This window comes from Ictalurus punctatus, chromosome 2 (assembly GCF_001660625.3).
Source record: "Ictalurus punctatus breed USDA103 chromosome 2, Coco_2.0, whole genome shotgun sequence".
NCBI classification, from domain to species: domain Eukaryota; kingdom Metazoa; phylum Chordata; class Actinopteri; order Siluriformes; family Ictaluridae; genus Ictalurus; species Ictalurus punctatus.
Window position 1 is genome coordinate 11,294,889 of NC_030417.2, and position 26,985 is coordinate 11,321,873.

General features: G+C 39.4%; 1 protein-coding gene across 4 annotated transcripts in view; it reads right to left on the reverse strand.

The window, feature by feature from the left end:
• Positions 1–12,294, reverse strand: part of si:ch211-243j20.2 (uridine-cytidine kinase-like 1) — a 29,319-nt gene extending 17,025 nt beyond the window's left edge. For 2 of the 4 annotated variants that reach the window (XM_047152068.2, XM_053687735.1), the window contains exons 1-6: positions 12,025–12,260; positions 9,317–9,519; positions 7,061–7,167; positions 6,716–6,886; positions 3,404–3,475; positions 1,793–1,982 (exon numbers count right to left, since the gene is read on the reverse strand). In XM_047152068.2, coding sequence (XP_047008024.1) covers positions 1,793–1,982; positions 3,404–3,475; positions 6,716–6,886; positions 7,061–7,167; positions 9,317–9,519; positions 12,025–12,113 — 832 coding nt within the window. In that variant the 5' untranslated portion in view covers positions 12,114–12,260. Of the gene's footprint in view, positions 1–1,792; positions 1,983–3,403; positions 3,476–6,715; positions 6,887–7,060; positions 7,168–9,316; positions 9,544–12,024 lie in introns of all 4 variants that reach the window. The other 2 variants (XM_047152066.2, XM_017493278.3) reach the window with 2 other exon arrangements.
• Between the last annotated feature and the right edge of the window lie 14,691 nt (positions 12,295–26,985).

Sequence of the window (26,985 nt, forward strand, 5' to 3'; positions counted from 1 at the left end):
GGAAATGCTACACAGTTTTATTTTAACACAATGCATTTTCAGAAGCACGTTGCCTTCCATAGATCCAAGTTATTTCTTCCCAGTTATTTGTACAAAACACTGATTTCCGGAAATACTCGCAACACAACAATAAATTAAATAACAGCAGCACTGTGCCGCTTCCTCTAACAAGGTTAGACTTCTAGAGGGTCTTGATCCACTCCTCCATGCAGAACATCTAAAACGAAAATAGTGTTTTGCATGTGGGCAGGATTTTAAAAGGGTTTAAACGTTGACACTGGGAGGGCCATTGCAAAACTTTATTTCTGCACTCACACAGTCACTTCTGTTCATTTGAATGAATGTGTGTTAGGGGTCACTGAAAAATCTCTGGCTTGCATTCAGCTAAAGCTTCTTTTATTCATTTTATTGTTATGAAAGCGATGTCTGGGTTCTTCTTTTCCCCCTCACCATATTTTTGGCATATTTTTAACTGCTGCAAAACATTATTAAGGCCGTCATAGTGTTTAAATGTTTTTGTTAATTGCTTAAAAGGCATTACACCATTTAATAGCTACACCATAAACCAAAAGTTTGTGCACACCTGACCATAAACACCTGTATGTCCATGTTGAACATCCCTTTTCAGATTTATTTCCCCTCCACTTTTCTGGGAAGGCTTTCCACTAGATTTTGGGGCATGGCTGTAGGGGGGTGTGTTCATTCAGCCAGAAGAGCGTTAGGGAGGTTGAGGTCAGGTGCTGATGTTGGTTGAGGAGGCTCCAGTTCATCTCAAAGGTGTTCAGTGCGGTTGAGGTCTGGGCTCTGTGCAGGACACACGAGTTCTTCCACCTTCTTCCAACCTTAACACACCATGTCTTCATGGAGCTCGCTTTGTGCATCTTCATGCTGGAACAGGTTTGGGCCTCTTAGTTCTATAGAGATTGTTCCTTCAACTTTGTGGCAACAGTTTGGGGAAGAACAACATATGGGTGTGATGGTCAGGTGTCCAGAAACATTTGGCCATAGAGTGTATCTGTCTCATTCTGTGAAAACCCACTGATATACCCCAAGGACTGATAACAGAAGAGTTTTGTGCAGAACTTCATATCTGTACCCCTTTGGAAACAGGACATAGTTGAAAGCCATCAGTAGATCTGAGGACTGAGGGGCATGTTAAATATATTTATATATTTCGAAAGGTTACATTATTTTCATTTATTTTAAATGATATTTAGGGGCACCCATGATTTTTCCCTAAGTTTGGAGAGAAAATAGAACTAGGAATGAAATTTGTAACTGAATTTTATTTGTGTCTGTTCAAATAAAATGGTGGCACTTTGACTGAAGTGAAAGTTTTACTCAAACCTTGTTTAAAGCGGCTTGTTGGCATTCATCAACTTCACAATTTAATTAATAATCTACCTTAAGCACGTAGTTTGTGGTTAAGCTAGGATTACCAATATTTAAAAAAAAACAAAAAAAAACAAAAGCCTACAAATGACAAACAGCTCAATCACTTTGACCTGATACCTGACTCCTACTGACCAACTTGTTAAACTGTTGTATTGATAAGCACTATAAAGTTTCATTTTATTGAAACGATATGAAACGTTATCTTCTCCACTACTCATTGAAAAAGTCGCGATTTACAAGCTACTCTATTTAAAAGGAATGAATATTTCACCTCTCTATGGGAAATGCACATAAACTACTATCTATGACTTAACACTGGTTGTGATGTTTGTGAGGATTTTTAGAGCTTACTTTTTTTTTTTTTAAACAGCTAAGTCCTTTAAAATGTGCACTTTACCTCTTGGAACCACAATATCTGCGACCTGGACTGTAGGTTCGATGTATTGCTCAAACGCAGGTTTCACAAACTTGTTGTACTGCTTGATAACACCTGCAAGGTCACGACCTCGCTCCGAAATGTCCCTTTTCAGTCGTCTGACGAGCCGAATGTCTGAGTCAGTATCCACAAACACTTTCATGTCCAACAGCTGAAGGTAACACACAAAAAAACAAGGAAGTAAAGTACACAAGAAAAGCAAAAAATCCACAATAACACCATATAAGGAGGTCATTTTCAGAGAAGCTATGACTGTATAAATATTTTGATATTGCCCAAGCCCAGGAGCTGAATCCTGTGGGGTGATCCACGAAGCAAACTCGATAAGCCACACTTACTTTATCTTAGATTTTTCTTTAGAACCACTGAGTTACTATGGCAACAATGCTTTTGGGCAAACTTTCCCCAAGCCTGGTAAGTTTGAAGCTTACATTCAGTAACCATGTTTGGAAATTTGACTTATTTAAACATGACATATTTCTAACAAACCTATTCATGGCATGAATAAATTACATTTCACTGACAGGATTTTCCTCCAAATCCATCACCAATATATTCAAATACTGTGAACATATTACAGTATCGTATGAACACAGTACGCTCAGTAAAATTGACTACACTTAAAGATGCTGTCTTGCGTAACATTCTATAATTTCTTACAGCAATAACAGGGTCTTGGAAAATCTTCAGTATTTTCCCAAATTCATTCAACCAAAAATTCATTATGCAAAGATTAAAAAAATCACAATACATAACTTATGTATTTTTTTTGCAGCAGGAGTATTTATAATATTTTATATTAATACACCAAGTAAAAAAAAAATCTGGCCTTAAATAATAAAATGATGTATTAATGTTAGTATTGTTTCTTTTACATTATTTAAAAAAAATGTTTTTGCGTATTTATTCTAATGTTCATCATCCACCATGCTGCTTCTCGAGTTTGTTAATTGCAGACGTGTTGCTTTTCAGCAATGCTTTTATACTCATTGTAGAATTGAATAATTAGTGATTGTTCAGCTGGAGTGAAAAGTGGCTCGCTCTCAGTGGCTGCCATATCACTATAGCTTCACTCAAGGCCTCTACTAGGGCTGATAATACAGTGGAGGAAATAAGTATTGCATGCATCAACATTTCAGTAAATATATTTCCAATTAGGCTATTCACATGAAATTTTCACCAGACATCAGTATTAATTCAAGAAATCCGGAAGTATAAAGAATTTATGACATTAACGTCCATAAATAAAGTTATGTGTAATAAAGTGGAATGACACAGGAAAAAAGTATTGAATATGTTGTGAGTTCTTTATATTTCCGGATTTCTTGAGTTAATACTGATGTCTGGTGAAAGTTTCATGTGAATAGCCTCATAGGAAATATATTTCCCCCATTGTATATTCTGTACATGCGCATGTATGCGTGCGAGAGCGTCGACTGGAAAATTATGACTCGTTAGCAGAAATAGTATTGACCCTATTTCGCTAAATCAAGCGAGGCTAAATCAGACAATCCCTGTTTTTATTAGCCCACGTTGTGCAATACACCTGTGAAGGGCATCATGTAAACTTACCTTCAAAAGTTCCTTATTTGCAAATGACAAGATTCCCTCAAATATTACAACATTGGCCCCATAGACCGTTTTCTGTAAAGACACACACACACACACACACACACACACACACACACACACACACACACACAGAGTGAGGGAGACTGACTTTTAGCCTTACTTTATTTACACTTTAAAACTCTCTAAGAAGTGACAGAAAATAAACGCATTATTATAACTGACATGTAAAAATAATTTAAAACATGATTCTGTGTATAATGAACATGATTAAGATCAATATACACAGACCAATTATATCTCGAAGCAGAAACGGATTGTCCATTACATCTGGTTTCCGTGCACTACAGTGCGCATGCAGTATTTCAGTACATTTGCAAGGCATTTTGATAAGATTTTATAATCACTGTATAGAACTGCCACTGGATTCCAGTTCTTTAAAAGTACCAGATCCTTTTTTTTTTTTTTTTATGAGCAATGACTGTACTGCCATAGTGAAACTATAGCTTTGAGCTGCCATACAGCTGTCTACAACTCCTGCATGTACTCCTAAAGGATAGTGAGTGGTCATGCAGTGAACTTTAGCTTTTCACTTTTGTTTACTTAACCAAGAACAAAACTGTAAGAGCTGGACACAGGCCTCCGTTTGTGTGTATACTGTAATACCACAGTGAAGCTGCAGGGGGCAAAAATCACACAGTGCTTTTTTGCTGTGCAAAACTGCTTTCAGGCCTAACACAGGCAGATGTAAAGAACACAAAAAACAGATCACTTGAAACATACAGGCGTCTAAGACAACAAGAAATTGAACAGAGCTATCAGACTAAATGTGGAAACAATTTTAATGCCACTTCTCTCTGCTTTCATGTCAATGTGACCTATAGAAAGATAGAGCAAAACTTCCTCTCTCTCTCTCTCTCGCAGACAGAGCTCCAAGTGATACCATCAGCAAGAGAGGAGTAAAAAAAATAAATAAAAATAGCAGTACTTAAAATGCTTATAGTTTGACTCAAACAGGGAAAAGTGAAGATAAATATCCACCACAGAAGAAGCTGAAGTTATACACAATGCACTTGTACCTCCAAGATCAGTCATGAGATATATTATTTATTAGAGATGCACCGATACAAAATTTCTCAGCGATACCGATTATTCAGTGATATCGGCCGATACCGATAGTTCTGCCTTTTATGCATTCTTTTAAATTAATAATAATTAATTCCACAATTCTGAAAAAAAAATGCAAATAAAAACCTTTATTCTCTCCATTTCAACAAGTTGTTTGACAGTAACTGGTCTCATAAACAAAAAACACATTACTCCAACATTAACACATTAAATTCTGAAGATTAAAGTAAGATTTCTTAACTTATTGGATGTTAATTCCTATTAACGGAATTAATTCCCTCACCACAAACAAAAGCATTTCTACTTAATCATTGACATCAAATGACAAACAAACTTTTTTTTCGATGATATTAACTCATTAACATTGACTGGATATGAAATACTCCACAAATATATTTTTTGCGCAATTTATACTTTGACAACTCATCTTCATTTAAACCTTTCAATAGTGTACTGGCGCTATAATTCAGCGCGAGCAACTCGAGAATTTTTTTTTGACTCGGCTCCGAAACTCCCGCTTCACTGTTGCTCACTTCCGGTGTAAAATTTTAGCAGTGCAGAGATTACAGACATTACAAACTGCAGTTTTGTCGTCTGTCCACACAGGAGACATCATCTTTACACACAGCACGAAATCGGTGCGTTTTCCTACCCTCTTGTGATTGACAGGATATAATCGGCCCTGATCATCGGATGTTTTTAAACTATCAGTCAATAGCGTGAAAAATAGCCTTTATCGGCCGATACATCTCTATTGTTTGTGTGTGTGTGTATATATATATATATATATATATATATATATATATATATACACACACACACACACACACACACATATACATACATACATATATACACACACACAGAATTACAATATGGTATTAAAGTATACACAAACAGAGGCCTGTGTACTCTTATGGTTATATACAAGTCCAGAGCCTTATGAATATACAGTATCTCACAAAAGTGAGTACACCCTCACATTTTTGTAAATATTTGATTATATCTGTTAATGTGACAACACTGAAGAAATGACACTTTGCTACAATGTAAAGTAGTGAGTGTACAGCTTGGATAACAGTGTAAATCTGCTGTCCCCTCAAAATAACTCAACACACAGCCATTAATGTCTAAACCGCTGGCAACAAAAGTGAGTACACCCCTAAGTGAAAATGTCCAAATTGGGCCAAAGTGTCAATATTTTGTGTGGCCACCATTATTTTCCACCACTGCCTCAACCCTCTTGGGCATGGAGTTCACCAGAGCTTCACAGGTTGCCATTGGAGTCCTCTTCCACTCCTCCATGACGACATCACGGAGCTGGTGGATTTTAGAGACCTTGTGCTCCTCCATCTTACGTTTGAGGATGCCCCACAGATGCTCAATAGGGTTTAGGTCTGGAGACATGCTTGGCCAATCCATCACCTTCACCCTCAGCTTCTTTAGCAAGGCAGTGGTCGTCTTGGAGGTGTGTTTGGGGTCGTTATCATGCTGGAATACTGCATACTGATCATGCTCTGCTTCAGTATGTCACAGTACATGTTGGCATTCATGGTTCCCACAATGAACTGTAGCTCCCCAGTGCCGGCAGCACTCATGCAGCTCCAGACCATGACACTCCCACCACCATGCTTGACTGTAGGCAAGACACACTTGTCTTTGTACTCCTCACCTGGTTGCCGCCACACACACTTGACACCATCTGAACCAAATAAGTTTATCTTGGTCTCATCAGACCACAGGACATGGTTCCAGAGCGATAACACCAAATTTAACACACCTGCTCCCCATTCACACCTGAGACCTTGCAATACTAACAAGTCACATGACACCAGGGAGGGAAAATGGCTAATTGGGCCCAATTTGGACATTTTCACTTAGGGTTGTACTCACTTTTGTTGCCAGCGGTTTAGACATTAATGGCTGTGTGGTGAGTTATTTTGAGGGGACAGCAAATTTACACTGTTACACAAGCTGTACACTCACTACTTAACATTGAAGCAAAGTGTCATTTCTTCAGTGTTCACTTTTGTAAGATAATGTATATGTGGAAGCCACATTGCCCTAGACTTCTGCATCTTCATGCTTGATCAATGTGAATCCATTTAAAACTCATCAGCAGCTAGTATTCACAACTGTCCTCACAGCAACACACACACACACACACACACACACACACATACTTACCCACTCTTTGCGACGGGAATGTGTGGTGAAGTCATACACTGGCACTTTGATGCTTTTACCCTTCTTCAGTTTCCGCAGGACTGTTACAAGCAACTCAAAGTCAAAAGCATCTGGATGATCAAAGTTGTACTCGTTCCTGGCTGCAAGCTCCTGTTCTTCTTTGCTCAACACCTGTGGTTTAAAAAAATAAAATAAAATAAAAAAAAAGAAACCTCCACAAATCAGACAGAGCTCGCTAAATGCTTAACCTACTGAAAACCACATGCTGTGACTAAAAGCTGTTTAAACATAGTAGCTTCGAAAGAGGAGGCTACAGAACCTCCTGACCTGCTAATTTATTATTACCTTGTAGAAAGAGTCCATTGACAGTAGGACGACCCATGGAACATCCAGAGCCTCAATTATCTTATTGGCCACCGTGGTTTTCCCTGAAGCGCTGCCACCACACAAACCTGTAGGACCCAACAATACACACATAAAACAGCCCCAGTATAATTCTACACTGCTACAAAGCATATAAATGAAATAAAAATGGCAAATATTCTCAAATAAATTGTTAGGACTTAAATAAATGAATATATTAGGCAAGCTAATGCCTGCGCATATTCTAACTGGATACAAAACATACATTAATTAGAAAGCTCAAATGCAGGTTCTTTATTAACCATGAGAAATATTCCTAATAGGATTAAATAACAGAGCTAATTATGGCTGTGTGTCTAAATGAGGGCTTCACAGAATACAGATAACACACCACACACACACACACACACACACACACACACACACACACAGAGTCGCTCGATTTACAAATGGTAGAAGACGACTACCATGGGTCTGACCTCAAAATTACATAGAGTGCTCTGCGCTCAACAACTGAATACAAAGGGAGGACAAACTGTGATGTAGGCATGCCCAAGGCATCAGTTCCAAATGGCACTCATGGACAGGTCCTCAGAGCCTGTGCCACCCAGTTAGTGGACGTCTTAACAGATATCTTCAATCTGACCCCAAATCTGTCAGCCATTCCAGTATGCTTCTAGAGGATCACCATCATTCCAGTTCCCAAGACTACGGTCATCTCCCGCTTTAATGACTACCGCCTTGTCACGCTGACCTCCACGCTCATGAAGTGCTTCGAGCAGCTAGTTAAAACACACATCTGCACATGCCTATATACATGTTAAATGTGCATAATGTCTTGCGATACTACGGAAGCCCTAAGCAGCCATGCATTATTAAATTTTTCTGTTTTCTCGTGATCATGACTGAATTTTTCTGTGTACTGGACATCCATCATCCCAAAGACAATGGGGTTTTTGAATGGGTTTTTTGGTTAAATGCCTTAAATGGTTAAATAAGGTCTGTGTTTTACACAAGCTCAAGATATGTTCACGTTTTATACTACACCATAAAATACATCAGTAATACCTCACTCAGGATGTTTTAAAAAGCTTTTACGTGTCTTGAAAAAGACGGTTGCTAACAAGTGGCTAAATGGGACTACAGAGGTTGTCGGGGACATTAAATGTCATCACGCCGAACAGGAAATCTCATCCCCTACAGTCTCTTTAGGTTTATACTCGCACTCTTGCAACGCAAACTTTCCAACTTGTAGATTTATCAATTTATAGTATTTTCCAATTGTATGGTTTTTTTAAAATAAAGATTGAAAGAGTTGTCGGAAGCGTAGTGATGGCGACGTTGAAGTCATGTGGCCCTGGTGTAGTTCGTTTATAGCTTTTTACTTCTGGCGAGTGTATACGCTTCAAAATCTTATGAATGTTATCTTAATGAACAAAACATGTACGAATCATAAACTTTTGTTGGTCACAGAGCATATTTTCTGCAAAAATCCAAAATCCAATGGAAAAATCCTATTGGCTTTTTGTCGAGGGAACCAGGGTGATGAACTTCTGGGGTGACCTACAAAAATCTCTCATCCCTGCAGGATTGACGACTTCAGCATTAGTGTCTGTTACTTGAGAAGGGGGACAGTCCTCTCCCTTAATGCGGAGATAAAATCCATCTTTACAGTGGGCAATTATTACATTTATGATGGTGAAGATGCCAACGTGCATGTAACAGCAGTCCCATTCACAGCGCGCAAGATTTTCCTCAGGGTAAAATTACACCGTGAGAAAACAGTTTTTGGTTATGTCAAGATCACGGGACAATCAAGATTACTAGAAATCGATTTTTTGTTATGCCGAGATCACGAGAAAATTAAGTTGTGATCACAAGAAAACAACAGAAAGAAAAAAAAAATTATAATGCATGGCTGCTTAGGGCTTCCGTACGATACTGTGCAAATGATAAATAAACTTGACTTGACGATTTCAGCTTGCTTTAGTCTGTAGGTTGAGCACAACATTAAATAAATAAATATATTACAAAGAGAGTACACTTTCCAATACTGTGACTTGCTATCATACACTCAAGAGTCATACAATACTCGTAATTTACCTCAAACCAAAGTACCGTTTCATTAACAGAAAAATTTGCATGACTGATTCCTTAACGAGCAGAGTATTTGGACAGTAAGGAGTGAAAACAGCATTAGTTCATCAGTAGCTGAGTCTGAGGATGAGTTTAACATACCTATAACAAAAGCCTCTTTAAAGGTGGTCCCTGTGACGTTGTACCAGGGTGGACGTCCTGCTGTGTAGATCGTCCTTTTATTGGTCCTTAGAAGAGGCGGCTCTGTTTTACTCTGACTTGTGGTCCTCTTTCGTGGAGACAGTGATGGGGTCAAAGGGCATGTGCGCCTCAATAGGCCATCAAGAGAATCCTCACCGCTGCCACTAAAGTGTAGACCACAAATAGCTCTGCTGAGTGGATTAACAACATACTAAAAAGAATAAATAAATAAAAACACAACAAATATAGATATGATTTCAGTGCTAAGATGACACCTGATATTACTCCTCTATGTTTGTGTATTTAAACATATCCATCAGAAATGCCTTAGTAGCACATCACTGGACCAAACTTTATCTGGGCAAGGCTACAAAGCATTATTCCATGCAGGGCAAGAGAAAGTCCATGGACTTGAGAACCCCCTCAGATTGAGCTCGTGACATGGCATTTTATGTTGGTGCAGGTGAGGGAGTACAAACAGAGCTTCATGTACACTCCAGGAATCCACACGCAAGCCCAGAAAAGATTGGAGCCTCATGTGAGTAAGGCTGTCATCATATGGACAGGAACGTTCTCTAGTGACAGTAACTGTAAGAACACGGTACTCAGTGGGGCCCGGACGTTTACTGGGGTTTCAAAATCGATATGTAGTTTCTTACTTGTTACTGTAATATTGGCTTTACATTTACAGGAGCTACACAGGTTTGAGTTAGCATTGAATTTTTTATAAATGTACACGGTCCTCTGAAGGATTTAGGTTAAAGGGATTCACATCCCTTTAACCCCAACGATTTAGGTTAAAGGGATTCACATCTAACCTGGCCGCCTCAAGTTATTTTCACGCATGCAGCGATTTTATCGTTGCAAGTCGCCAGTCGCTGTACTATGAAATCACAGATCATGTGCGCTCTACCACCTTCCCTCCCATTGGTAGTCGCTGCACCAAGTTGCTCCAAATTTGCCTAAGCTTTTTTCAACATTGACTACGTTTACATGGACAGTACATGGATAATCTAATTGTTGACCTTATTCTCAGTAAGACAATTTTGTGATTAAGGTGTTTACATGAGTCACTTTTAGAATATTCCATTCATGTTCCAGTTCTATAGAACATAGATTGATTAACGGCACACGTCATTACGTCCCCACGCCACACCGGCCGATGTTCCCTCCAGAATTTCACGTATCAACATACAGTTCGTCTTCGTTATGGTACCGTATACAGTTTTGGGTGTTTCATTTTAAATTTTACGAACGCTTCAAGTGCAGATAATTATTTGTCCTGCTATACGTGCAAATAGACGACTGCTTGAAGCCATGGGCTGTGTCCCAAACCGTGTACTTACGTACTATATAGTAGCTGAGATACATGTATTTCTCCTACTATATAGTAGGTAAGTATGCGTTTTCGGACGCAGCCGTGCTCGCTTGTTTGCCGTAAAACGGTTGAGCACTGCCGTGTGTGTACGTGTCCTCTCACAAAATGCTGTGAAAACTCCCACACAACGTTAATGTGTTTAAGGTGTGTACATGTCTGTAATGCACTTTGAGAATGCGAATAAAACAGGAATACTCCACGTCTTAATTCAATTTGTGTTTACTTCGACAATGACTTTAGTCGGATTAAGGTAATCAATAATAGCTGTTTACATGGCAGTTTCTTTATCGGGTTAATATCGGATTATTCTTGTCCATGTAAACGTACTGAGAATCGAGTGGCTGGACATGCCCACATCTAGTTGCCAGCTCTCACTGAAAATGAATGTTCTCTGGTCTCTTTGTCGCTGTGTGTTTGTGTGAACATAGCTTCATTGTAAAATATCTGGCTTCTCCCTTAGCTAAGCACTGATATAAACAACAGCTTATTCAATATGGCAGAATCATTCCAGTTCAGAAAGGTCAAACAGACCTTTTCATCTGGAAAAAAAGAAAGAAAGAAAAAGCCAATTGCAATAGAATTTATGTTATGTCTCACATTCTGCATGTTTATAAGAAAAACATGATTGCAAATACACATTTGGATTAACATTTCAACTCAGAAAATGTTCCCATAATGCTGCAATGTGGTATTTAACTTTTAACAACCTTGCTGGAAAAAAAAAAGAAACCATCACAGAAATTCTAATGGTTTCCACTACAAATACAATCACAAACCATCAGCTGTTAACCATTAAAACCATTACCCAATGGTTTCCATTACGTAGTAGGCCGTATTAAGGATGTAGGTCCAACGAATTAGCAGTAGAGATCCACAGGGACCAGTACAGAGTCCATGAAAACCAATACAATTCTTATAACCATTAAAATCAGTACAAAGTCTATGAGGGTTTCTATTAAAGTAGGGAAGTAGGTTGTCTTTGTGAAAGCCGTGTCAGACTTCTTTTGGCAGGGTGTGTAACGTGTAGGGAGGTTATTATGTTGTGTATTATTATTATTAGTAGTAGTAGTAGTAGTAGTAGTAGTAGTAGCACACTGCTTACAGCTACATAACACGTGCTAAAGTGTTCTCACTGTAAATAAATCCGGCTGATGCACGTGAATTATTGTGCACACAAGGTTAAAGTTAGCCAGCTAGCTTCAGTCAGCACGTTGCTAGATGTATAAAGAGATGTATAAACTTGTTTCATGTGAGTAATGTGAAGAGAGAATCAGCGCAGTGCTGCTTTCACCTGTCTGATCTGGAGGCGCGCTGCTCGTCCTCGTCTCCATCTTCTTTTTGTTGCATTTGGACATCAGCGTGGCTCACTGACACTGCCATGTTTTCATCGCGCGAGCCGCCTACTCGCAAGAGCAGACGTGGGTACACGTCATCGAGGACGTGTGTAACAGAGGAAGAGGAAGAGATGACCCATATAACATCCAGCTGCAGATATCTATCTACCTCTCTCTCTCTCTCTCTCACACACACACACACACATACAAAGCCCCGTGCTGGGGAGACGAGGCCCACGCTGGGCGGAAGTAGTTTGGTAGAAGTATGTCATTCTTCAAAATTAAAGCCTAAGTCTTTAAACCATTACAGAAAACTCATATGAATCAACAATTTGCCTCAAAATTGTGTGTTTTTGTTTGTTTGTTTTTGTTGTACACTATATACACACTTGACCATCACACCTATATGTCCTAGTTGAGTGGTTTTCAAAGTAGGGGGCGCCCGGGGGCCTCAACAATTTGGTGTGAAAAAGAAATACATGATTTGTTCTATATATGCATTCCTATAACATGTTATTTGTAACAATACATATTAAAATCACATTAGCTATACCTAACTTTCTAATTGCTAAACAGACAAAACATCAGCGTAAAAAAGGGGGATATATTCAGACGTCTGTATTTTTAATGTGTTTTAAAGACATCTTGCATCTGGGGGGACTTGCCCTGGAAAAGTTTGGGAACCCCTGTCCTAGTTCAGTGGTTTTCAAAGTGGGGGCCACCAGGGGGCGCCCGGGGAGCCTCAACAATTTGGTGTCAAAAATAAATTCTCACTCTCAGACAACCACACACAATCAATTCCTAATATAATGTAATGTAAAGATGTAAGATGTAATTGTTAATAATAAAAAAGGGGGATATATTCAGAAGTCTGTATTTTTAATGTGTTTTAAAGACATCTAGCAAAAGGGGGACCTCGGTCAAATGTTAATGCCATTTGGGGGGCCTTGCCCTGGAAAAGTTTGGGAACCCCTGTCCTAGTTGAACATACCATTCCAGATTTATTCCCTCTTTGCTGTTATAATGCGCTCCACTCTTCTGGGAAGGCTTTCCACTAAATTTTGGGGCGTGCCTGTGGGGATTTGTGTTCATTCAGCTACAAGAGCATTAGTGAGGTTGAGGTCAGGCGATGGTGAGGAGTCTCCAGTTCCAGTTCATCCGAAAGGTGTTTAGTGGGGTTGAGGTCAGGGCTCTGTGTAGGACACTCGAGTTCTTCCACCCTTAACACACTATTAGTGTGTCCCAAATTACATACTATACAGTGTATACTTATACTACAGTATCTCACAAAAGTGAGTACACCCCTCACATTTTTGTAAATATTTGATTGTCTTTTCATGTAACAACACTGAAGAAATGACACTTTGCTACAATGTAAAGTAGTGAGTGTACAGCTTGTGTAACAGTGTGAATTTGCTGTCCCCTCAAAATAACTCAACACACAGCCATTAATGTCTAAATCGCTGACAACAAAAGTGAGTACACCCCTAAGTGAAAATGTCTAAATTGGGCCCAATTAGCCATTTTCCCTCCCCGGTGTCATGTGACTTGTAAGCGTTACAAGTTCTCAGGTGTGAATGGGGAGCAGGTGTGTTAAATTTGGTGTCATTGCTCTCACACTCACTCATACTGGTCACCGGAAGTTCAACATGGCACCTCATGGCAAAGAACTCTGAGGATCTGAAAAAAAGAATTGTTGCTCTACATAAAGATGGCCTAGGCTATAAGAAGATTGCCAAGACCCTGACACTGAGCTGCAGCACGGTGGCCAAGACCATACAGTAGTTTAACAGGGCAGGTTCCACTCAGAACAGGCCTTGCCATGGTCGACCAAAGAAGTTGAGTGTACATGCTCAGCGTCATATCCAGAGGTTGCCTTTGGGAAATAGACGTATGAGTGCTGCCAGCATTGCTGCAGAGGTTGAAGTGGTTTGGGGTCAGCCTGTCAGTGCTCAGACCATACGCTGCACACTGCATCAAATTGGTCTGCATGGCTGTCGTCCCAGAAGGAAGCCTCTTCTAAAGATGATGCACAAGAAAGCCTGAAGACAAGCAGACTAAGGACATGGATTACTGGAACCATGTCCTGTGGTCTGATGAGACCAAGATAAACTTATTTGGTTCAGATGGTGTCCAGCGTGTGTGGCGGCAACCAGGTGGGTGAGGAGTACAAAGACAAGTGTGTCTTGCCTACAGTCAAGCATGGTGGTGGGAGTGTCATGTTTTGGGGCTGCATGAGTGCTGCCGGCACTGTGGAGCTCCAGTTCACTGAGGGAACCATGAATGCCAACATGTACTGTGATATACTGAAGCAGAGCATGATCCCCTCCCTTCGGAGACTGGGCCACAGGGCAGTATTCCAGCATGATAACGACTTTTGCCTTGCTGAAGAAGCTGAGGGTGAAGGTGATGGACTGGCCAAGCATGTCTCCAGACCTAAACCCTATTGAGCATCTGTGGGGCATCCTCAAATGGAAGATGGAGGAACACAAGGTCTCTAACATCCACCAGCTCTGTGATGTCATCATGGAGGAGTGGAAGAGGACTCCAGTGGCAACCTGTGAAGCTCTGGTGAACTCCATGCCCAAGAGGGTTAAGGCAGTGCTGGAAAATAATGGTGGCCACACAAAATATTGACACTTTGGGCCCAATTTGGACATTTTCACTTAGGGGTATACTCTAGTGTATGCATTTTAGAAGGGTAGTATCATCTCAAACGGCACACTTTCGGTATTGTACTGACCGGAAGTATATGCTGTTTCCAGGTCGAGGGCAAATCAAAAGCATGTAATGTGATGGAACTAGCATTAGCGAAATACCCAAACAGATAACAAAAATGAATTGGTACATTTTACTGTTTATATTAATGTTTGCTTTTATGCCCAACAAGACCTCAGTCGCCATCAGACGGAGGCGTAATCGTCTCTGCAGGGGAATTTTGCTTGCACAATTTAAAATCAACTTAGTAAGTTGTGGTTGTGGCTATGGCTGCTGGCAATGCAAACATCTTTTAATTTTTTTCATTCAGCATCTGAGCCCGATATAGCCCCTCAGGAAAGCTGTGATCGTTGAGTAGATGAAGTGTCCATCATTCCACACTTCATTTTTTTCGGTTGAATGAGTGCAAACTTAAAGTGCACTTTGTTTTTTGGGGGGTTTTCAGTGTGAACACACTAATCACACTATTTATACTACAAAATGGAGTAGAATAGTAAACAAGTGTGTGATTTGGGACGCACTACATGTCTTCATGGAGCTCGCTTTGTGCACTTTGTGTCATGCTGGAACAGGTTTGGGCCTCTTAGTTCCAAGGGAAATTGCAATGCATTCAAAGACATTCTGTTCTTCAGTAGTGTTTCTAAAATTGTGGCGACATTTTGAAAAAGAACCGCATATGGGAGTGATGGTCAGATATCCACATGCTTTTGTTGATTCATAGAACATTCAAATCAATAGGAAATTGTATATCGTACTGCAGTTTCACCAGAAGTAAGATGACTGAAGAATCAGTAGACCAAGAACTAGTGTATAATGAAGGAGATCGTTGACTGCATGCATGCATAAAGACAACCTGAGTGTTTTTTTAGTCTAAACAAAAATTGGACACAGCAGGCTTTTATACTGACGTGTGCATGCAAGGTGACCATATAGATAATGGCCAAGGCTGAGAAAAGAGAAAAACATGAGCAAGGACAGAACATCATGACCCAAAAAACAGACACATGTAAATCATAAGTGAAAAAAGACAGTTACAGAAATCACATTAAACTGAATTGATCTTAAAATGAATAAATCACGGACGCACGGTTGGTTAGTGGTTAGCACGTTTGCCTCACACCTTTTGATTGGAGGTTCAATTGCTGCTGCCCTGTGTGTGTGGAGTTTGCATGTTCTCCCGGTGCTGCGGGGGTTTCCTCCGGGTACTCCGGTTTCCTCCACCTGTCCAAAGACATGCATGGCAGGCTGATTGGCATGTCCAAATTGTCTGTAGTGTATCAATGGGTGTGTGAATATGTATGTGATTGTGCGATGGATTTGCACCCCGTACAGGGTGTACCCCACCCTGTGCCACATGCTCCCTGGGATATTCATGGATGGATGAATAAATCATGTGTCCATTAACAAATAATCATGGAAAAATAGAAAATAGTCGTGCCCCCCCCCAAGCTTAAACTTACTGTACTATCATACATACCATAATCACTGGCCAGGAGATCATCCATCTACATATACAACCCAAATTTTGAAAAAGTTGGGACAGTATGGAAAATGTGATAAGTGATTTGTAAATGTACTTTGACTTGTATTTAAACAAAAAATCTATCAATACAATGTATTTGATGTTAATCAACTGCATAGTTTTTTTAATGTAAACATTTATTTTGGAATTGATGCGTGAAACACGTTCCAAAAAAGTTGGGACAGGGCAAATTAGGACTAATAGGGATGTGACAAGTTGAACTAAGAAGGTGATGTGAAATAGGTGAGGCAATATTCTAATCAAAGTGTATAAGGAGCCTCCAAAAAAAGGCCTAGTCCTTCAAGCACAAGGATTCTTCGAGGCTCGCCAACAGATGCATTAGTGAATAATCCAACACTTTGAGAACAACATTCCACAAAGACAAATCGATAGGATTTTGGGCATTTCACCTTCTACAGTGCACAATATAATTAAAAGATTCAAGGAATCCAGTCAAATGTCGGTGCGTAAAGGGCAAGGTCGAAAACCACTTCTGAATGCGCGTGATCTCCGATCCCTCAGACACCTCTGTCTTAAAAACTGTCATGAGTCTTTAATGGAGATCCTGACATGGGCTCAGGAATACTTTGAAACCTTTGTCAGTGACACAATTAACTGCATCCACAGATGCAAGTTAAGGCTTTACTATGCAAAGCAGAAGCCACACATCAACACTGTCCAGAAGTGCTGCCGACTTCTCTGGGCTTGGTCTTATCTGTGATGGACAGTAGCACAGTGGAATCGTGTTTTGTGGTCTAATGAGTCACCATTTCAAATAGTTTTTGGACAAAACAGCTGTCGTGTTCTCCAGGCCAAAGAAGAAAAGGACCATCCAAACTGTTATCAGCGTCAGGTCCTAAAGCCAGCGTCTGTCATAGTATGGGGGAGTGTCAGTGCCCATGGCATGGGTAACTTGCACATCTGTGAGGGCACCATTAATGCAGAAAGATATGTACACGTTTTGGAACAACATATGCTGTCATCCAGAGCAGGACAAAACCACACCACATTCTGCCCGGATTACAAGTGCATGGTTGCGTAAGCAGAGAGTGCGGGTGCTAGTATGGCCTGCCTGCAGTCCTGACCTGTCTCTGATTGAGAATGTGTGGCACATTATGAAGCATAAAATAAGGTAATGAAGGCCCTGTACAGTTGCGCAGTTGAAGAAATACATAATGGACGTATGGGGGAAAATTCCGCTTGCTAAACTTTAACCAACTGGTGTCTTCACTCAGTGCCCAAATGCTTAATAAGTGTTATTAAAAGAAAAGGTGATGTTACACAGAGGCAAAGTCGACTGTCCCAACTTTTTTGGAGTGTGTTGCAGTCATCAGAAACGAGTGTATATTTTCAAAAATATATTAAATTCACAAAGTAAAACATCAAATAATTAATGTTAATAATGTGTTTTCAATATAGTACATGGTGAATTGAATTTTCAAATTACTCTTTTTGATTTGTTTTTTTTTTTTGCATTTTCCATACTGTCCCAACTTTTTCAGAATTGGGATTGTAATAATAAGGATTGGTCTAACCTTTCTACCTGTGTCCCAAGCATAAAATAGAGTAAGAATATCATATTCAATGTAGGCATCAGGCCTAACAGTGGAAGTCAACAAAACTGTAGTTTGTGCTACCTGATCCTGTTTCATGCTCTTAGAAACACACCTGCAGCAATAGCGAAACTTAACTGATATGCTTAACACGGTTATGCAACACATCTAGATCTTTGATGTACTGAGTTAAATTTGTCGTAGGGTCAAACATATCTGTACAGTACTCACGGCCTACCACTGCACAAGTATCTTGTTGTGCTAGGACGTAATCTAAAGCAGCCCAATTTTGCTAAATCATTATCCGGTGTGACTGTAATGTATTGTAGTGGATATACTGTAAGGCCATGATGCCGTAATTAGGAATGAGAGCACCTAGAAATCTACTCCAAAAAAGTTTGACTACATGTAAGATACTCAACACAAAGGTTCAGGTAATTTGATGATGAAAATGATATACAAAGGGGGTGTGTCTTATTATCTCTTATAAATGTAGCATCAGTGTATGAATAAAATGAAATATCTACCATCCTTTTAGGTGTTAAGGCATGGTTGAATCTCTTGAATCTTGCAGCCTCAAGGAAAGATTGATATCCCTTGTCAGTAACCTATTGTACCTAAAGTACCAGAAGCATAAATTTTAGCATTCTTAGGCATTTTATAGGCTTCTTTATAGAGTTGGATTGCTTGATACCAGACTTGGACTTGAGTCCAATTATGAACAAACTCAGACTTGTCACGCACCTGGTTAAATTTGTACTCGAATTTGGCACGGACTCGGACATTTTTCCGAGTACAGTCGAGTCTAAACATTTGCCACCCCTAGCATTTGGTGATTCCAGTCTTGAATTTCATGTAAAATGTACTTCTTTATGTAGTAAATATCATAAACCCTGCTGATTTTTTTTCATTTTAGGAATTAAAATTCTCTGTACTCTCTCTCTCTCTCTCTCTCTCTCTCTCTCTCTCTCTCTCTCTCTCTCTCTCTCTCTCGCAGCCTATATGGGGGAGAGGCATCAAATAATTGCAATGCCAGTTCAAACTTTAGGACACATTATAGTGCGATACAATAACAAAAACAGGTTTGTATTTTCATACACTTGTAATATAATAAAAGTTCTACATATCCCTTTTTTTCTTTGAATCCATTTTTGATAGGAGACTAGTTGAGGTGCTGATGACCTGAAATAAAACTATTAAATGGCAATGGCCATTGGTTTGTGTATCATATGTAATAGTGGGATTTTTTGTTGCCATTGGTTTGTGAAGGTTAAAATATTAATTTAACAGCTTGATGTTGAGTTTACAATTGGAATTTCAAATCTTTTTTCAATGTAATTACTTTCTGGACTCAGCCGGACTCTGCCATTAAGGACTTGGACTTGAGTCCAACTTCACCCCTTTTGAACTCGGACTCCGACTCGATTGGTTAAGGACTTGGTCTCGACTCAAACTCGACAAAGGTAGACTCGGACCCAACACTACTTCTTTATCTGCAACTGTGTGCATTTCACAAATCTTATACCAAGTACACTCGCTTTTATCACAGTTCACAGGTCTACAGTACAAGAGCTAGGAACATCCCAGAGATGTGTAACTTATCATTGGCTGGCCGACAGACCAAAATTATATGAGGGCCAGCCCTGTTACTCAGGGCTTAAGATAAGATCATGGCAGGAAGTAGGTAAATTAATGAACATCAGTCATTGAACTTGGCAGGTAATTCACTTTAAGTGGTGCTTCCACACAGATAAAAGTGCCAGCATCACCATATGACAATCAGCTATTGAGTGGGCTGTGAACATTGTCTGAGTTTGATAGAAATGAGAAACACTTTTCACATGGTATTTGTTAAGTCCTGTGGTGAAGCTACATGTTCTACACACAATGGAAGTCTACATGGAGTGATGATATCAGTAACATTGTGAGGAGGGAGGTATGTCTGATTACAGGATGATAAACCTGGAGAGCAACAGTGAGTTATAACTGCTTGTGTAACATCATGACATGTAGTGACATTAAATGAAGAAACATCTGTATGTAACAAAGTGTCGCAGAATGTGTCGCAGACTGAGATGGCATATCCTGCCCACACGATGCCAGTAGAGACACTCACAGGATGAGGGATACAGACCTCAATGCCTGGGAACATAGTGTTCTGGTTTAATGTATACAAAGCCTGGAAGTGTTTCCCTTATCAGCATTAAAGCCTGACAAATTACTGGTTGAGTTATGACACCTTAATATCATCAATAAAATATACCTGACTGGAAGTGTCTCAAATCTCCCCAGTGAGAATTTCCCACCCCTTACAATGATTATCAGTACCTGTAAACCCAGTGCCTTGACATTAATTTGAACTGATATGTCTCTAATTCTCAGATTTTGACCTTAGGAGGTGAATGAGTGGTAATAGCACTGACTGAGCAAGCAATAGCTTTTACATTCTTTTCCAAACACTGTATGAGAACAAGGCTTCTTGATATATCTGATCAAATAACCCCAAGGCCCAGTGGCTACATATGTATTGTGGGATAATGTAAAACCAATGACCATAACTATATTGTAACCACTGATGCTGTCTGAAGGTATTAATTAATCTATAGAATCAGTCTTTGGTGTTTTGATGATGGTGAGGACGGATAGGTCTTGCTTCAGCACAGCACACACAGGCAGCGGACAGCACTGAGGCGTGACATGGGGCCAATTATGAGCTAGTGGAAAACTAATGAATCCAGTAGTAGACTCTTGGTTTTCTCGTAGCACCCGCACCAACTCCAAATACGCCTCAGTTGTTTTTTCCCACAAAACACACACACACACACACACACACACACACACACACACACACACACACACACACACACACACACACACAAGACAGCAGTATATTGTGGCAGATACAGAAGGAACTTTGGTGACCAGATGTTTTAAGATCAAATGTTGTGTAAATTACCACTATACAGGATTACTGTCTCTCCCTGCCTAACTTGGGTCTTGTCCATTGACAGGAGTAGGGTGTGTTAATTGCATGTTGGGGAAAAGGGAATCTTCATTTCGAGTTTAACATCCGAGGCCTAAACGCCATCAGATCCTCTCAAAGTTCTCCTCTCAGAGCCACCTAAACTGACCCTATTTAGGCAGTAGTACCACTTAACAGTCTTACGTCCCTGACACAACACTGCTAAATCAGCTACTAAGAGGACTTGGAAAGGGTCTTTTCAATTCACCTCTAATGGACCAGCTGTGTGGTTTTTGGTCATTACCCACTGTCCTGGTACAATAGCATATTCGTCTTTTGGAGGTGAGGTCCACGCCTCCTGGACACGCTGTTGCACAGAGCAACCACTTTAGTTAACTCTTCACAATACTTCATTAGCGTAACAGAGGTAAGATGAACATCTGCTTGTCTTAGATCGATTATTACAAGTCGACTTGTAATGATCTCATATAGGCTGAGACCAACCCCTCCACTTGAGTGTGGACCAAATACTGCACAAAACAGCTGGCAATGCATCCACCCATGACACTTCACTCTGGTGTAACTTCGACAAAGTCTGATTTTGACACTCGACAGAAGTCTGTGGTCTACATGGACAGTGAAGCCTAAATTAAACATTCAACATTCTTATGACTTCCTGCGTGACTTGGACTAAGAAATGAATGAATGCACTCAGCTATCCCCCAGCAAGGGAAGAAATCCTTGCCAAGTGATTTTTCTGTGTGCATGGCTGTCCCTGTTTTGGTTGGATAGGCACCAACCCAATGTGAGAATTTATCAACCACCATCAACACATCCTGTTTACCCTGACATGGGGAAAGGTCGATGTACAGTATTCAACCTGCAGGTGTTTGAAAGGTCCTGCAGGTGCTTGGGTGTGAGTTGCAGGAGTTGGCATCCCAGTTGCTTTGTTGTTAACCTGGCACAGAGCACAGCGTCGCACAATGTCGACTGCATATTCATGGAAAATTAGAGTTTGACCATGTAGAAGAAAATCTGTGAACTATACTCTGAACAACCACATGTCCTAGACTGTGGATTTGTTGGGATAAATATAGCAACAAGACTTCAGGAGCTACATATTTTCCCCATTTTGTCCATATGCCAGCAGAATCTAGACTCCTTTATCCATCCAAGACCATACTTCTATCATGGGAGCATTAGCGTACATGCCTGTCAAGGAAGATTGAATCTGTTGTAGGTTGGACTTAACTGCATCAGAGATTTTGATGGCTGAAATCATTACAGAAGGAAGACTGCATGAAGCCTTGGCAATAAACCTTAATCTTAACCACCGCCCACTGAATATCGGAAACGCAGCTTCCAAGAACATCGGAGATGGAATTCACATTGTATCCTCCATGCAGCATAAACACCAGAGTGTAATGATGGGTGTATTCCATCAAAGACTCATTTCTGCCTGGTTGACAATCAACAACCTCGATATGAGATTGAAGTTACATCGATACAGTTCTGCACCACTCTAGCCCAAGTGAGCGAATACTTAGCTCTCTCCCAAAACTGCTCACACACACACACACACACACACACACACACACACACACACAAAAACCAGCTTAGCAACTAGCTCACTGATCTCACACTTTTTATCATGTATTAGGAAAGCATGCATCTGCCTGAACACCTGCACTGCTACCTCAAGGTCTTTGCACTTGATGCATTTATCCAAAGCAGAAAAACATTGCTCTCGACTCCACACTGTTTGTTCTATAATACCAAGCTCATTGCATAACTTAGATTTTTCCTTCCACACAGCTTATCTAACAGTTGCCCTAGCTCCCTGTCAAAGCTGAGATTATCAGCAAAAACCAAGGACGATTTACAAGCTAGTGAGGAAGACTGTCCAACACCCTTAGGATACTGATTACTCGTTGCCATACTGTATAAACAGCACTAACTCACTAGGTACCTAGAAACTTTGAGCTCCAATCAATCAAACTCTTATTTTAACTCATCAAACAGAGCCTGTCATCTAGCAAGTTCTTTGACAGGATGGCTCACTCACCCATGAGGACATAGGTTTATCAGGACCACAGGAACAGGATCACCGGAATAGGTCAGATCAGATAGGTCTTTCTTGATGACCATAAAAATACTTCAGTTTCATCAGAAGTAAGATGACAAAAGAATCAGGAGATCAAGATCCAGGGTATAACGAAAGAAATAGTTTATTGCATGCATAAAGACAACCTGGGTGTTTTTTTTTTAGCCTAAACAAAAATTGGACAAAGGAGGTTTTTATACTGATATGTGCATGCAAAAGGACCATACAGATAATGGCCAAGGCTAAGAGAGGAGAAAAACATGAGCAAGGACAGAACATTATGACCCAAAAAACAGACACATGTAAATTATGAGTGAATAAAGACAGTTACATTAAATTGAATTGATCTTAAAATGAATAAATCATTTATCCATTAACAAATAATCATGGAAAAATAGAATATAAAATAATCCCATACTACTGATTCCAGACAAAACTGCATCACAACCCCTTTAGTTGTGTCATCTAAATGAATTAAGCTATGAAAATTTAAAAAAATAAATAAAAAAATAAATAAACAAACATTTTTATTATCTTGACAATAAATACATAAATTAACATTTCTGGAACAGAATAACACATAGTATGCTTTGGTGAAGCAGCTGGTTTAAATTTCTCAGGACCATTATTACAAGGCTAGAAAATGCATCAAATGTCTTTTACCTTGTTTGGGAGAAAATTATATTGATCCAGATGTGGACTACAGAAAGCAGTGCACATATCAAATTCCAAGGGAACATCTCTGATCCATTGCTTTTTAATATGAAACGTTTTACAGGCAATATATATAAAAAGTCTACACACCTCTATTAGAATAGAAAATTAAACCAAACGAAATCCTGTCAGATCTTACTTCACCTTTAATGTGATATAGCAAAAAAAAAAATTCTATAACTTTGTTGCATAAGTTTTGGGGGCTTGCGAGTATCCCAATTTAGCACATCTCAATTTGCCAATTTTATTCCACTTTTTCTTGCAAAAATGATGTACACAGCCCTCTTCAAGTCATTCCACAGGATTTATTTATTTTCAACAGGATTTATATCTGGGCCATTCCACAACATTGATCTTCTTCTTAAGAAGCCATTCCTCTGCTGATGTGGATTTATGCTTTGGGTCATTCATCTTCAGCTGTCTAACAGAGGCTTGCAGGTTTTGTGCCAAAATAGATTGGTATTTGGGGCTATCCATGATTCCCTCTATCTTGACTAGCGCACCAGTCCCAGCTGAGGAGAAGCAGCTGCATAGCATGATGCTGCCACCACCATGTTTCATTGTGGGTACGGTGTTCTTTTTGCGTGATGAGTTGTCTTGTTTGTTGTTGTTGTTGTTTTTTTGTTTTTTTTGCATCAAGCATATCTTTCAGAATCATTACAACAAATTTCCACCTTGGTCACATCAGACCATATGATGTTTCTTGCAAAATTTAGGAGGGTTTGGATGTTTTGTTTGTTTGTTTTATGTGAGAAAGTTCTTCCGTGTAACCACCCTACCCCATAGCCCAGACATGTGAAGAATAAGAGAGATTGTTATCACAGGGAGGAGTGACCAGTACTTGCCAGATGTTCCTGCAATTCTTTTAATGTTGCTTTAGGTCTTCTGGCAGCCTATCTGGTAAGTTTTCTTCTTGTACTTTTATCCATTTTTGGAGGTGTCCCATTTTCTCTGCTTATTGATGATGGGCTTCTCTGTGTTCCATGGTACATCTAATGTTTTAGATATTCTTTTGTATCTCTCTCCTGACTGATACCTTTCAACAATGAGATCCCATGATTTCAGCAATTGTGTGAAACCAAGAAAATGTCAGGAAAATCCTACAGAAACAGCTGATCTTTATTTGGGCTTAATCAGAGTCACTTCATTTACTTTTTATATCCACTGTACATCTTTTAGACAACAAACAACACCACCAATAGTTATGTTTGAAGACCTGTATATACAGTGAACTTTTAGAAGGTAAGTAATTTTGGCAGAATTATTTTAACAACATTAATCAATTCTGTGTAAGCTATACCCAAACCAAAGCAGTCATGCATTTGTTGTAGGTATACTGTATATCTCACCATTATATTTCAATAAACCCAGATGAACACCATTCCTTTATCAAGCCATTCTTTCTTAAATACATATTAGCTCCTATACAGATTACATCAATTATTCCACAATATGCAAATGTGGGGAGAGACATTGTGTGTAAAATTAAATGACAAACAAAGTCTCCAAATGTCAAGCTCATTGAGACGCTGTTACATTTAAAACACAATAAATAAATAAATAAAATTATGTTCAAAGCCCTAAATTCTCCATATTAAAAAAAAAGAAACTAGGGATTCTAGGGAAAATAATAATTGTTTCCATGCAAACAATGTTTAATCCAATTGATTTTGGAAAACATTTATCTTTACAAAATTGGTAACAAATGGCTGAGGAGAGTTTGATGCTTAATAACTGTCAAAAATATGTTGATATTTATCAACAATATGCCCACCACCTGCCAACCAATTCCAATGAGGTGGAGCCTAATTCACTCAAACAGCTGTAACTCTTGATTATTTATTATTTGATATGGTGGCTTGAAAACATTGGCACAATCGGCCAATCAGCTTTCAGCAGGCAGATAGGGTTAACTGTGCAATCTCATAAAACGTGAGCGATAGCTCCATTTAGGGACCCACTAAAAATGGTGTTGTCGATCCCCATTGGCCACGGAGGGCGCTATTCAAGTTGTTTCACATTTAAACAAGTATATCCAGCGTAAAATGTATACATTGAAGAATCTTTTTGTCCTCATATATTGGCTTATGCCACAAACTGATGTCTTTCGGCCCTTTTAGCCCGACCCACTCACATTTCTGATCATTTGCACAATATGCAAAACCAATTGTCGCCATCTATTGCTAGGATCTTTGCCATATCTGTCAATCTTTGCAAGGAGGCGGAGCTTAATTTACTGAAACTGCTATAACACGAAATATTACATGGATTCACACAAAACTTAAAACTTATTATTTATTTATTTATTTTTAGCGTGTTGGCTGTGTGTAAAATGTTAATGGTTGCCCATTCCAACCCCCCCCCCCCCCCTTTTTTTTTTTTTTTTTTTTTTTTTTTTTTTTTTTGCTGTGAAATAAAATTTAAATAAAAGAAACCTATGCTACTTTATGAGCTCACCACGTTCATGTGGTTCATGTGGCTCACGCTCAAGTATCATGTCCGGTGGGTGTATTCAGGCTTGGAAGTGTTTATCCCCCTTTTCCTGTAGTAGATTATGGAAGAGTTCAGTTCATCACTGTAGTATCATCACATAAAGCAAATGGAAAATCCTGCAATAGTAGTAGGCCTATTTTGATTTTGGTATAGTCCAGGGGTGTCCAATCATATCTACAAAGAACCGGTGTGGGTACAGGTTTTCATTCCCGCCCCGTGGTGTAGTTTATCTTTGCAGTGTAACATATTCGATAGACCTACAAAACCTTCCAATGTATTGCATTATTAAAAGCTTAATTGCATTGGTGTTCTGCAGACTTTAAGCTTTAGGCCTACCTACCCGTCTAAGGAGACAGAACAACTTCTAAGAAGATATTTTCTAAATCTTAAGTCAACTGTAGTCTGTAACAAATTCCATTTTTTAAACTCTTAAATGACTCACTTTAAGAGTCTGTAACTGAGAAGTGCTGCTGCAGTTTAATACTACAATAATGTGATGTGTGTGTATATATATATATATATATATATATATATATATATATATATATATATATATATATATATAATGTAATGACGTGAACTGGCCATTTACAGTGAGTGAATCAGGGTACGCTAGGCTGCTTTTAGTGCGTGTGTGTGTGTGTGTGTGTGTGTGTGTGTGTGAGAGAGAGAGAGAGAGAGAGAGAGAGAGAGAGAGAGAGTGAATGAATGAATGATTGAATGAATGAATGTGTGTATGTTTTAATTTCTTGGTGATGACCAAATGTCCCAACAAGGAAAAGCATATATGAGAGTTTTGGTTACTGAGGTTAAGGTTAGATTTAGAAGAAGGTCCTTATAAGGATAATAAGA